Raw genomic sequence first — 14,766 nt, 5'->3', positions numbered from 1 at the left:
AAACATGCTCAATGGGGACAAGATCCGGAGATCTTGCTGGCCAGGGTAGTTGACTTACACCTTCTAGAGCACGTTGGGTGGCACGGGATACATGCGGACGTGCATTGTCCTGTTGGAACAGCAAGTTCCCTTGCCGGTCTAGGAATGGTAGAACGATGGGTTCGATGACGGTTTGGATGTACCGTGCACTATTCAGTGTCCCCTCGACGATCACCAGTGGTGTACGGCCAGTGTAGGAGATCGCTCCCCACACCATTATGCCGGGTGTTGGCCCTGTGTGCCTCGGTCGTATGCAGTCCTGATTGTGGCGCTCACCTGCACGGCGCCAAACACGCATACGACCATCATTGGCACCAAGGCAGAAGCGACTCTCATCGCTGAAGACGACACGTCTCCATTCGTCCCTCCATTCACGCCTGTTGCGACACCACTGGAGGCGGGCTGCACGATGTTGGGGCGTGAGCGGAAGACGGCCTAACGGTGTGCGGGACCGTAGCCCAGCTTCATGGAGACGGTTGCGAATGGTCCTCGCCGATACCCCAGGAGCAACAGTGTCCCTAATTTGCTGGGAAGTGGCGGTGCGGTCCCCTACGGCACTGCGTAGGATCCTACGGTCTTCGCGTGCATCCGTGCGTCGCTGCGGTCCGGTCCCAGGTCGACGGGCACGGGCACGTGCACCTTCCGCCGACCACTGGCGACAACATCGATGTACTGTGGAGACCTCACGCCCCACGTGTTGAGCAATTCGGCGGTACGTCCACCCGGCCTCCCGCATGCCCACTATACGCCCTCGCTCAAAGTCCATCAACTGCACATACGGTTCACGTCCACGCTGTCGCGGCATGCTGCCAGTGTTAAAGACTGCGATTGAGCTCCGTATGCCACGGCAAACTGGCTGACACTGACGGCGGCGGTGCACAAATGCTGCGCAGCTAGCGCCATTCGACGGCCAACACCGCGGTTCCTGGTGTGTCCGCTGTGCCGTGCGTGTGATCATTGCTTGTACAGCCCTCTCGCAGTGTCCAGAGCAAGTATGGTGGATCTGACACACCGGTGTCAATGTGATCTTTTTTCCATTTCCAGGAGTGTATATTTACTGAATCTGTGTTGGCTGTTTGTCAATAAATATTTTTCTTCGTGGTAATTCATAATGTTCGAGCAAGAGCCTCCTGCAAATCGACGTATGCGATGTCTGACTGAAATTGAGCGGATTACTCCTATCAACTTTCTTGGGCAATGCTGTGACTTCCGTAACTTTGCAGTCCTTAGGTATGTATGTATGTTATCGTCAGTGCTGTAGATTCTACAATCTACAGGCAACAAAGTATTTAACCAAGTTACTTAACCCAGTAGTTGGTCGTTGCGAACGCGATATTAAAAGCTCGCAAGTAACCGTGAACACAGTCGAACAAATAAGAATAATTCCAGACGAAAGTATGGTCAGTTTGGATGTGGTCTCTCTGTTCACAACTGCCCTTGTGGAAGATACGTTAAAGTTATTGGCACAGTACTTCCCTGGCGGGACTATCAAACTGCTTGATCATACTTTGATCACTACCTGCTTTTTGTGTAGTTATTAAATGAGTGGTGGAATAGCCATGGGCTGCTATTTTCATGCATCATTTCGAAGAATACACGTTAAATTCAGCTCCTTTTCGCCCATCTTGTTTATTTGGCTTTCATTCTATTCACCAGTTTGTCACTGTTTATTTATTTTACAATCGCTGAGCTGAGGTCTCTTAAAGCGTTGGTTGGTTGGTTTGTGTGAGTAAAGGGACCACACTGCTACGGTCATCGGTCCCTCTTGAGACGTTAGTAACACTTTTCGCACAGAATATAAATGTTCCATAGGTAAGTCCATACAAACTTAATTGTGTATATAGACATATCTATACATTGTGTACGTAGACAGATACAGGCAAGGTACTGGTCCCAAGGATTCCAAGATTTTCGAGAATGTTTTAATTTCAATAACGTAAATATGATATAAAATCATGCAGGAGGTAGGTGGTCGTTACTATAAAAATCAGTAATTCTCCATTCAGGCCGACTGGATCGAAAAGGTATAAGCCAAACATCAGGCAGGAGTTACCTCAGTGCTCGTATGAAGCGCTTCCGAATGTATTAATTATCAGATATTCAAGATCGACTGCTCCAAATGGATATGGTGTTTAAAGTTGCATGTGAGCAAAAATTCGCAGACTTGAAACGCCATATATACGCGCAGTCATCGATCCTCGATATCTGCTGACGGATAAATTCCCAAACGTGCCAGATGAGCAATAAAGTCTTTTTTGCCTGATGTTTGATCCAGTCAGCCTGAACGCAGAACTACTGATTGCTTTAATTTCAAGTTTGACGTTTGACAGAAAATGGCTCTAAGCGCTATCGACTTAACATCTGAGGTTAATAGGTCCATTCAACAAACACTTTGTGCTGTTCCATTTGTGCCAGGTTTATTTTCGAGGCTTATTATGTGTTTGTAGACAGGCATGCGGTGGCGGCTTGACGTTTGAGAACAAATGACTAAAGAAACATTTTTTTCGTGTGATATAATTACAAATTACAAATTTGATTTCTTGCTTTTCTTTTACTGTGAGGGCCACAAACCTCTGTCTACGACATAAATGTTAACTTGATACGCCTACCGTTTCCAGAGAGAAAGGATTTTTAACAGTCGGACAGACAGACAAGAGGGACAGACAACAAAGCGGTTTGCCGGCCGCAGTGGTCTAGCGGTTCTAGGCGCTGAGTCCGAAACCGCGCGACTGCTACGGTTGCAGGTTCGAATCCTGCCTCGGGCATGGATGTGTGTGATGTCCTTAGGTTAGTTAGGTTTAAGTAATTCTAAGTTCCACGGGACTGATGACCACAGATGTTAAGTCCCATAGTGCTCAGAGCCATTTGAACCATTTGAACACACGACGTCAGTCAACTACAGCGCACGGAAGAGACAGTATTCCTGCTAACGAGGCTCCCTGGCTGGCAGTTGACTGTTAGGTACTTTGGACGAGAGTGCATTAAATACGTGAGATGTATTCCGTGGGCAATATGAATCCAGCAAATACTAGCTCGCGACTTCAATAACAAGGTCAATGAATATTTTCCGAACTATAAGGAATCGGAATCGGAATCCACAAGAAAACCTAAATCGGGCAAGGTAGAAGAAACTTTTTATCCATTCACCAAGTGTACAAGTAAGGTGGGTCGACAACATATTCCTGTCATGTGTCGCACATGCCGTCACTAGTGTCGTATAGAACGTATCAGATGTGTTTTCCTGTGGAGGAATCGGCCTTGCGATCAAATGTTTTCGGTTCCCATTGGAGAAAAATGGTTCAAATGGCTCTGAGCACTATGGGACTTAACATCTACGGTCATCAGTCCCCTAGAACTTAGAACTGCTTAAACCTAACTAACCTAAGGACGTCACACACATCCATGCCCCAGGCAGGATTCGAACCTGCGACCGTAGCGGTCACCCGGTTCCAGACTGAAGCGGCTAGAACCGCACGGCCACACCGGCCGGCGAATAGCTTGTCTGTCCGACTGTTAAAAATCCTTTCTCTCAGGCTTTCTCTCGAGGGCAGACTTGAACCAAGTACCTCTCGTTCCGCAGCTGCTCACGCTAACCACGGGACCACGGTGCTCCTGAGCTCACACTATCCTTGATGTTACCTGTCTCACTCATGGACTACTCAGTTTGTATATTTTGCTTATTTTTTTCATAGTTCCACACAACTTTTTCCTGTTTTCTCGATTGATCTGTGTTCAGGTTTTCAAGGTCTATCCACTGTGCCAACTTATAACTAAATCTGAGGGGTTTGCGATGGGGAGGTTCCGTTGTCAGAGACATTTGAACCATTTGAACGAAGTGATTCTATAAGGATTCTGTTGTTTACTGACAGAGGCATGTAATGCTAAAAACGAACGTTAATGCTGTGGCCTGTATGACAGGTATTTGAGGGCTGTTTCTCCAGATGCCAGGGGTGCTACTGTCACTCCAACTGCTGGGTGCTAACAGCTTTCACAACAGTGAATATCGCGATCGCGTACGTTAGACTGTGGTCGTAGCAGCCTCACCCGGTGTTGTGTACATAGTTCCGCGTAGTCAGCGCGTACACAACTTTCCCACTAGAGCGCGCCCCACTAAGCACAACAGCGCAAGCGCAGCGCTCGTCCGTCTCCGCACTACGAGATGGCGCTGCCTTAGAGACGGACCAAATTCTGCTTCCGCCGATCCGCGTATTAATATGTAACGCAGCCAATGAGATTGCTGCTAACGTAGAACCTTTTCTCATCGCTGATCACACTCGCGCAGTGATACCTGAACGCGCAAGGTATTATAACGAGTGTATAGACCTCCGATTAGTAAGTCTGCGTTAGTCTGCATTTGTCTGCACCAGTCTGTACCAGTCTGCATTAGTATATACCAGTCTATAGTCAAGTTCAGTCTGCGCCTAATAAGGTTACCATATTCCTGTACATAGCCATGAAGATAAATGTATAGACACTTTGTCAAGTATCAGAGATACGTGAGAATAAGATTAACCTACCAAGACCAAAGGAACTTCAGATTGTCAATTGTAAACAGCATCCAGAATCAAGTTACGTAATGTCTATGCTTTTTAATATTTCAATAAATGTGTGTCAAAATTATCAAGTTCTGTTTGAAGTTGGTCACCATCAATCTGCTACTCTAAGCGTGCAAGTGGCATTTCTATCGTCTGACCTAACGGCAGAAGATAAACACGCCACGATAAGACCACGAGACATATTGCTGACACTCGCCTACTTCGCTAGAGCTACAAGTCAAATAATGTGATGGTGTGTGTGTACCGAAGGTCTTACAGTACGCACACCACACCCGGCGAAAGCGACTGTCACGAGGACGACGCTGCACGCCGGCGGTGTTGCAGGCTTGCAGCAGGTGAAGCTGCGGCCGCAGTGCGCGCGCCACACGCAGGTGAGGACCTGAAGAGGGTGAACTGCGGCAGCCGCGGGCCAGCACCCAGTGAGCGAGTGGTCAGAGTTTCAGCTTTAGCCTGCGGCCGGAGTTTTGCTGCGGTCCGCCCGGGATCAATACTTAAAAAGCTCACCCCTACCTCCCCCTCCGCCGGTAGCCGGCCTGAGTCAGCCTGACCACCCCCGCTGGGCAGAGGAAAACAGTCGCTGCTCGCGCCGGCGGTTCCTCTCGCCGCCGCTGCGACTCCTTCCTTTCGGGCGTCTCCGGCCTGTCCGTACTTCCTGGCGTACTTAGACTCTTTTGACTCTGGCCAGGCGGCTCGAGGTCACGAAGCTTTATCCCCACTCTTCACGCTCCCTTCTACCTTCTGGCAACCACACTCCAGTCAACAGCTACTGCCGCTTAAACAAAGCCAAAGTATTGCATGTTTTCGGAATTAATTTATTATACCGGGTGATCTGACATTGTAATTCTGTCAGAGACAGCAAAGGACTTGGAAGAGGAGTTGAACTGAATGGATAGTGTCTTGAAAGGAGGATATAAGATGAACATCAACAAAAGCAAAACGAGGATAATGGAATGTAGCCGAATTAAGTCGGGTGATGCTGAGGGAATTAGATTAGGAAATGAGACACTTAAAGTAGTAAATGAGTTTTGATATTTGGGGAGCAAAATAACTGATGATGGTCGAAGTAGAGAGGATATAAAATGTAGACTGGCAATGGCAAGGAAAGCGTTTCTGAAGAAGAGAAATTTGTTAACATCGAGTATAGATTTCAGTGTCAGGAAGTCATTTTTGAAAGTATTTGTATGCAGTGTAGCCATGTATGGAAGTGAAACATGGACGATAAATAGTTTGGACAAGAAGAGAATAGAAGCTTTTGAAATGTGGTGCTACAGAAGAATGCTGAAGATTAGATGGGTAGATCACATAACTAATGAGGAAGTACTGAATAGAATTCGGGAGAAGAGACGTTTGTGGCACAACTTGACTAGAAGAAGGGATCGGTTGGTAGGACATGTGTTGAGGCATCAAGGGGTCGCCAATTTAGTATTGGAGGGCACCGTGGAGGGTAAAAATCGTAGAGGAAGACCAAGAGATGAATACACTAAGCAGATTCAGAAGGATGTAGGTTGCGGTAGGTACTGGGATGAAGAAGCTTGCACGGGATAGAGTAGCATCGAGAGCTGCATAAAACCAGTCTCAGGACTGAAGACCACAACAACAACAACATCGGGTGATCAAAAACTCAGTGTAAATTTGAAAACTGAATAAATCACGGAATAATGTAGATAGAGAGGTACAAATTGACACACATGCTTGGAATGACATCGGGTTTTATTAGAACCAAAAAAATACAAAAGTTCAAAAAATGTCCGACAATGGCGCTTCATCTGATCAGAATAGCAATAATTAGCATAACAAAGTAAGACAAAGCAAAGATGATCTTCTTTACAGGAAATGCTCAATATGTCCACCATCATTCCTCAACAATAGCTGTAGTCGAGGAATAATGTTGTGAACAGCACCGTATAGCATGTGCGGAGTTATGGTGAAGCATTGGCGTCAGATGTTGTCCTTCAGCATCCCTACAGATGTCGGTCGATCACGATACACTTGCGACTTCAGGTAACCCCAAAGCCAATAGTCGCACGGACTGAGGTCTGGGGCCTGGGAGGCCAAGCATGACGAAAGTGGCGACTGAGCTCACGGTCATCACCAAACGACGCGCGTCTAGCAATATGGGGCGGAGCGCCATCCTGTATAAACATCGTACGTTCCAGCAGGTGTTTATCAGCCAGACAGGGGATGATGCGATTCTATAACATATCGGCGTACGTCTCACCCGTCACGGTAGCAGTTACAAAACCAGAATCACGCATTTTCTCGAAGAAAAAAGGCCCGATAACGGTAGATGTGGTAAATCCAGCCCATACCGTGACTTTCTCATCGTGCAATGTTTCCACGACAGTTCTAGGATTTTCGGTAGCCAATATTCTGAGGTTGTGCGTTGACAGACCCTCGGATCGTGAAATGAGCTTCGTCGGTCCACAACACGTTACTCAACCAATAGTTATCTTCCGCCATCTTTTGAAACGCCCACACCGCAAATGTCCTCCGCTGCACAAAATCGCCAGGTAACAATTCATGATGCCGATGGATTTTGTACGGACAGCATCGGAGGGTACGCCTAACTGCCAACCAAGCAGTAGTGTATGGAATGCCGGTGCGACGTGCTACTGCACGAGCGCTGACTTCCCCGTGCATGGACGAACCCGCTACAGCCTCTGTTTCATTCCGAACTGTCTCAGCAGCATTACACCTTGTGCTCGGTCGGCCACTACGGGGTCTATTGTCTAAACAACCCATGGCTTCGAACTTCGAAGTCATTCTCGCCACAGCTGCATTTGTCAACGGACCTTTACCCTTTCGAATCCCCTTCCTATGGCGATAGGATCGTAACGCTGAATTAGTACATTCCCCATTCTGATAATACAGATTCACTAAAAGCGCCTTTTCAGGTAACGTCAACATGTTGCTGGCGCATCTGATTCTCTCTCTCATTAGAGCTCCTTTTATACACGATTGTCATGCGTAGCCACTGACGTTCTGCTGTCCAGCGCCATCTGTCGGACATTTTGTTCTAATAAAACCCCATGTCATTCCAATCGTGTGTGCAATTGTTACCTCTCTATCTACATTATTCCGTGGTTTATTAAATCTATACTGAGTTTTTGATCACCCGGTACTTTGTTTCACTGTTTTTTACGTACCACTATAGAGATTATTACACTAAAATAACTATACAGGGTGAACGTGAATAAAAACGATAAACTACAGGGATGGATCGCTAAATAGAAATGGAGGAACAAACGTACTGTGAACATACTGGGTGACAATTACTCAACTAGACGAAAAAACCATAAATTAGTTACAAACTACGGCATGCACACACTTTCTTGAACATGTAAACTACAGAATTCGGATTTAGTTTGTGACATGTTAAATATGCCTGCCATCATTGGCAATGATGTGACACTGACGAATAGCGAAATTCTGCATGACCTGCTGAAGTGTCGGAACGTCGATGCAGTCGATGACCTCCTGAATGGATGTTTTCAGCTCAGTAACGGTTTTGGGGTTATTGCTGTGAACCTTGTCTTTAATACAGCCCCACAAGGAGTCGCATGTGTTCAGATCCGGAGAATATGGCGGCCAATCGAGGGCCATGCCAGTGGCTTCTGGGTACCCCAGAGCCAGAATGCGGTCCCCAAACTGCTCCTCCAGGACATCAGACACTCTCCTGCTTCTGTCAGGTCGAGCTCTGTCTTGCATGAACCACATCTTGTCGAAATCAGACTCACTTTAACGGGGATGAAATCATCTTCCTAAACCTTCAAGTACCGTTCTGTTGTCACCGAGCCATCGAGGAATATCGCACCGATTATTGCGTGACTGGACACTGCACACCACACAGTCAACCATTGAGGGTGAAGAGACTTTTTTGTATCCCGCCTGGAAGGCGGTGCGTGGGTCTGCTCCAGTAAACTGAAGGGTAGGCCGAATGTAGGAAAAGGTGAAATGCTTCGGTACTGCGTTTAACTTAACAGAACATTTAATAGAGAATATTAGTAAATGACGCACGTAACTTTGCACTGAAGATGAGCACTTAGGTGCGAAGCCGTACAGGTATCAACGCTAACAGCTACTAGTAGTTGGACAAACTGACCTAGCAAAGTCTGTAATGGCTACCCCCTATGAAGTAGAAACAATGTTGCTAGGTCGTCTCCTAGGAATCAAATGGGTTGAATCCGGAGCGGCGCTCTTAGAGCTGCACAGCGCCGGCTAGAGGGCGCTGTCGTCGGTGTCGGTGTCGTAGTGCCAACCTAGCACAGCGCACCTGCGTTGTGGCATCGTAGCTATCCATACCACAGACTTATCGATAGCAAAATGCGGATTATCAGTTCCTCAAACGTGCCAGTTTTGCTTATTTTCGAATCCATCTAAATGAAAGTGGGCTTCGTCGATGAAACAAACAATACAATTCCCATCGCGTCCCGTAGCCAACCGTGCAGTTTGAACGTCCTACAGCAAACAGTTCAAGAGGTATGACGATTTTATTTCATATGATTCAATAACTTTCACGCTGTATGTCAGGAAATGCATCGTTGTTACGGTAGACGGCGCTGACGAATGGCAGTTCCTCTGACCACGTGTCGTGTGTTTCTTGTGTTACTGACGGAGCGTACTGTAAGCAGCAGAATGGTCCGGCATTCATCTAGGGGACAAGCCGAGATGTTGCTTGTGTACGGCCAAGCAGATGGAAGTGGTAGAGAGGCAGCACTCGGTCTTTCACATCTAGTATACCCACAGTCCGCCGCCTGCCTGCACCTTAGTCTATCTGAAACGACCCATGATCACACGAAAAGGGCTTGAAGTGTTGAGTGATGTGGGTCGTGTCTGTGAGGGTAGTTGTTTTGGTACAGCCGCGCTGCCTCTCGACGGTTTTCATCTGCTTGGCCGTACACAAGCACCATCTCGGCTTGCTCCCGGCATGAACACCGGACCATTCTGCTGCTTACAGTACGCTGCGTCTATCACACAACGTGCCACACACAAGGAACACACAGCACGTGGTCTGGACAACTGTCATTCGCCAGCGCCATCTACCGTGCCAACAACGCATTTCCGGACGCATATTCATGGGATCTTTTTTTCTCTATTTCCAGTCAGGAGTCCGTCCGTGCAGTTTGTAGGTTTCATTAATATTCAACCTGTATGTATTGGACACTAGGGCCGGAAGACTGCAACCCATCAAACAGAAATTACAGAGGGCGGACATCATCTTCTCTAACTTCGTCGCCTTCGTCGTCGCTGGAGCTGTTGTCACTCTCTTCACGTAGATTTATTACAGTCTTCTGAATGCGTTCGTCTCGAAGTCCTTCCTTCACGAAGTCTCCTTCTTGCAGTCCCCCCGCACGGGTAACGCATTTCTGCCAGTCTTCTGTCGTCACACGTTTAATGGCGTCCTCCAGTAATTTTCTCACATCTCTGATCTTAACTGTAGAATTTTTTTCTGCTACATCTCTCTTTATTTGAGCCTATATCAGTGCAATGGGATGATTCTGACTGTCACGTGGAGAAAGCCGTATTACTTCATGTCCCATTTCTGCAGCTAGACCATCAAGCTCATATCGGCTATTATTGGTACTGTGTCCCCCAACAATGAAGCAATCGGGCTAGCGTGTGTGTGGGGGGTCATGAGCTGTGCTTCTGCTTTGCAGTCATTTTGAAATGTCAGCTTCTTGAAATTTGTGTTGGAATTTTTTCGTTATGCCTGTAATGATAGCTTGCGTTGTCCACGAGTTATCACACTTCCTCCTTCCAGGCTTCGAAACAGATCGGTGAACTATGTGCTAAACATCACATTTTTCATCTGTTGATGATGATCAACGTCGCGTTTAGAGCGCAACATCAATTTTGATCCTGAATCAAACCATATTTGGCCGATCCGGCATGGAAGATTATCAGATGTGATCCTTTACCTGACGTGACACCACTGTTTCTTTTACAGTCCTGCCAGACAAAACTTTCGGAGTGTTTTTAATTGACCCAAGTGTCGTCGACGTAAATTCTTTACCTTATACATTCTTCTTAAAAATGAGGCCTTTGCGGCTACAGTATCTTTTTTCTCTCATCAAAACTCTCCAACCGTCATTAGCTTTTCAATATCTAGAGCCAAGTTTTCTTAAAATTTTATGCAGAGAAGTAATGTCTCCCGCACAGTGTATTTTAACTTTTAAAACAGCTTCAAGTTTTTTTAGGTGTTGGGTATTCAGCATTATCCTAAAATTTCTGAACTGAGCGACGAATTACGTCTTTCTGCAAATCACCTAACCCTGTGACAGGTTTCTGGCGTGTAATGTTTTTTCTTAGACAGGGAAAGCTTGGCCCTAGGGCATTTTCATCTTGGATTACACCTTTATTGTCTTGGTAACAGATGCACTGCACAGTTCTTACTGAGACCTGTCATACCTCTGCGGTTGTTATTTAGTGCATCTCTCAAAAAAATTACAAATCCTGTTTTGGGAATTTTTCAGCGCTTTGAGAAAATTATCCACTTTGCACACAATATCAGACTGTCGCCTGATACTATCCAGATCCGGTATTATGCACAGTTTAAACGTAAACGCATAGTCTCACTCCCGCACTTTAGTGTAAAACTGCAGAAGGGGTGGATATTGCACTGGGAGAAAGGGGAAAAGCCATTGTGGAGGCATGTCCCATTGATCTATTGAACGATTTTTTTACCGCAATCATTTCGAGCGAGTCAGTTTACAGATATGTGGACACGATTAATGTTAACATTAATGAACAATTATCATGTTATTACTACTCGTGCACCTACACTTAAATACAATTCTTTTTCTTTTCCTTTTTTTTCCTTTTACCGGTTTTTAGGTAGAAATTCGTCGGTGGCATGGATGGAGCTGTCCAAGGGGAATAATTTTTAAATTAGATTTAAGCTTTGTTTGATTATCTGTTAGACATTTTATGTAATTTGCCAAATGATCAAAAATTTGTACTGCTTCATATTGAACTCCTCTCTGAGCCACCGAGAGCTTTAACAATGGGTAATAAAGCTCATTTTTTCCTCTAATTTTGCAGGTGTGTACATCATCGTTCTTCTCAAATTATGACGGATATTAGTTATGATGAATTTCATTAGCAAAAATGTGCATTGTGACGCGGCAGTTAAAATGCCTAGCTCCTTGCATAGGTCCCTACATATCGCTGGTGGGTGATCGCCACATATTACTCTTACTGCTCGCTTCTGTGCAATCAGTACTTTTTTTCTAAGTGATGATCTATCCCAGAATATTAATCCGTTCGAAATTATTGAGTGGAAATATGCAAATTATACCAGGACGATGATACGTTTGTTTCCCAGGTTAGCGATTATACGAGGAGCAAAAGTAGCTGAACTTAACTGTTTGAGAAGCTCAGTAATGTGCTTCTTCGAGTTCAAGTTTTCATCAGTGTTTACACCCAAAAATTTAGGGCACTGTTCCCTCCTTTCTGACTCCCGTTCATGAGTTACATCAGTTGCTGGTGTGTCTGAATGTAGTTGTTTTTTTTTCAAAATTTAGGGACAGTCCATTTTCAGGGGACAACTTAATAATTCTTTGGTAAATACCATTTACTAACTCTTCTGTTGTTTCCTTTGTAATGGGATTTGTTATAACACTAGTACCGTCTGCTAAAAGTGTCAGTTTTGCTTGTTGACTATTAAGTGGAAAGTTATTCACATATATAAGGAATAGGAAGGGACCCAAAATTGAACCCTATGGGACTCCCTTTGTGATTTTTACCACAGTAACTACTATTTTCTGTCTTTCCGACATTATTTGAATCATTCAGAATAACGTTTTGCATTCTGTTTGTCAAGTATGATTCAAACCAGATGTGTGTAAAGTCACCAGTTCCACAAAACTTTTTTTTTTCTGAGAGAGTTTCATCATCTGCACAACCGAAGGCATAGGAGAGATCACAAAAAATACTGACAGGCGATATGTTATTATTTAATAGTTGTACTATTCAATGAGTGAATGTGTAAATAGCATTCTCAGTCGAGCAGCCTTTCCGGACTCCAAAGTGTGATAATCTAAGTAAATTCTCTTTACTTAAGTGTGCGATTGTTCTTGAGTACAATACTTTTTCGGTAATTTTGAAAAAAGGTGACAGTAAGGAAATTGTACAGTAGCTTTTTAAGTCTGCCTTGCCATCTTTCTTATGAACGAGTAATTTCGTCATTCTACTCCATACTTCCAAATTGATACTTTCACTCAAATCAGTGCTTTGTAGCAGATATCGCAATGAATGATCCTAGTAACTATTTATTACCGCTTGAAAGCACGTGTCGACATTAAATTTTAATTTGTGATTTCGTAAAATAGTATGGCTCTGGTTCTAATACCATCAAAACGTCCCACTTTATATGAAAATATGATGTTTCAAGAATGACTGCAGAAGATGCTTTGTAAATAAAAGGGAAAATCGTGTAGTGTTAAATACTCTTTAATTAACTTCAACAAGCTTAACACAGAGAAACCAATACCAACTGAAACCATAACGTTTGCAAACTCTCATGTAACTACTTCCTGTCTTAATGAATAGCAGAATGGCATTTATCGAAAGTGAAACTTGGCAGTATTTCGATAAACTGGGCTATGACGGAGCGTGGTGTAGCATCTGTTTTTAAAAATTGAAGTCTTTAGCAAGTTTTGAAATACGGATCAGGCGAAAAATAAGTGAGTAAATAAATAAAAAATCTGCCCTCGTATACATACATCTATTCGAGTGCATCTGAAGATGCAAAATCGATAATGCAATAAAAAACCGGAAAGTATCCTTGCAGCCAAAGGCTAATTTATTTATAAATTCAGCTTGTGACATGTGTTCCCTCTTTCCGTCACGATGAAAGTTTGATTATAATTCGTGTTGGCATTTTTCCTGCAATAAAGAAGGAATCTAACAGCTAGTCAAATATCAGTCCACAAAATAATTTTGGTGTGTTCAGTTTGTGTGGGTGTCCGAGAATAATAAGTGAGCGAGAAAGTAAAAGAGAGAGAGAGAGAGAGAGAGAGGTAGTTTGCGACTCGGGTAAAAAAAAAAAAAAAAAAAAAAAAATGTATAGACGGTTAACATGTTGCATGTTGTTTGTTCAGTGGCAAAGTGAGTTACATTTGCAAACTTAGTGAGAAGTTGCACAACATAGCGACAGATCACAGTTCGTGAAGCACGGAACACACAAACAACTAACTGGCCGCCTCGCCGCTTTTGCGTGTGCTGTGCGTAGCCTGCAGGCCGCGGCGGCGGCGACACGTGGACAGGCGCGTGTAAACACGTGGCGCGGGGGCGGGGTGGGGGCGGAGTGGGGGCGGGGAGGTCGACAGAGCGTGCTAATCCCGCATATGAACTGGCGGGCACGCGCTGTCGCCAGCAAAAACTGCGCCCCCGTTTCTCACACGCTCTTAACGGCGCTCGCAGGTATACAAAGCGCGCACGGCTAAGTACTTTCATGCAACAGTTTGGAAACTCCAGAGATCCATCATCTGAATAAATAAATGAGTAATGTTTAAGCTAAAGAAAATATGCCAATGGCTACGAAATATCACGAGTGAAATACCGTCGGCACGCCGTATTCGCCAGTCGCCGATAGGGAAGCCTTCCGATTTACGCTAAGTGATCGAAAGTATCCGGACCCCCCCCAAAAACACACATTTTTCATATTAGGTGAACCTGCTGCCAGGTCCTCCATATCAGCGACCTCAGTAGTCATTACACATCTACATCTACATCTACATTTATACTCCGCAAGCCACCCAACGGTGTGTGGCGGAGGGCACTTTACGTGCCACTGTCATTAGATCCCTTTCCTGTTCCAGTCGCGTATGGTTCGCGGGAAGAACGACTGTCTGAAAGCCTCCGTGCGCGCTCTAATCTCTCTAATTTTACATTCGTGATCTCCTCGGGAGGTATAAGTAGGGGGAAGCAATATATTCGATACCTCATCCAGAAACGCACCCTCTCGAAAGCTGGCGAGCAATCTACACCGCGATGCAGAGCGCCTCTCTTGCAGAGTCTGCCACTTGAGTTTATTAAACATCTCCGTAACGCTATCACGGTTACCAAATAACCCTGTGACGAAACGCGCCGCTCTTCTTTGGATCTTCTCTATCTCCTCCGTCAAACCGATGTGGTACGGATCCCACACTGATGAGCAATACTCAAGTAT

General features: G+C 45.1%; 1 protein-coding gene across 1 annotated transcript in view; it reads left to right on the top strand.

Annotated features, from left to right (window-relative positions):
* The window catches only part of LOC124550741 (one cut domain family member 3-like), a 184,876-nt gene extending 170,835 nt beyond the window's left edge, over positions 1-14,041 (top strand). Inside the window, exon 5 of the mRNA XM_047125462.1 lies at positions 13,828-14,041. Within this exon, the coding sequence (XP_046981418.1) occupies positions 13,828-14,041 (214 nt within the window). The remainder of the gene's footprint in view (positions 1-13,827) is intronic.
* Positions 14,042-14,766: the final 725 nt, after the last annotated feature.

Source organism: Schistocerca americana, chromosome 9 (assembly GCF_021461395.2).
Source record: "Schistocerca americana isolate TAMUIC-IGC-003095 chromosome 9, iqSchAmer2.1, whole genome shotgun sequence".
Taxonomy (NCBI): domain Eukaryota; kingdom Metazoa; phylum Arthropoda; class Insecta; order Orthoptera; family Acrididae; genus Schistocerca; species Schistocerca americana.
This window is presented reverse-complemented; position numbering and strand designations above follow the sequence as displayed.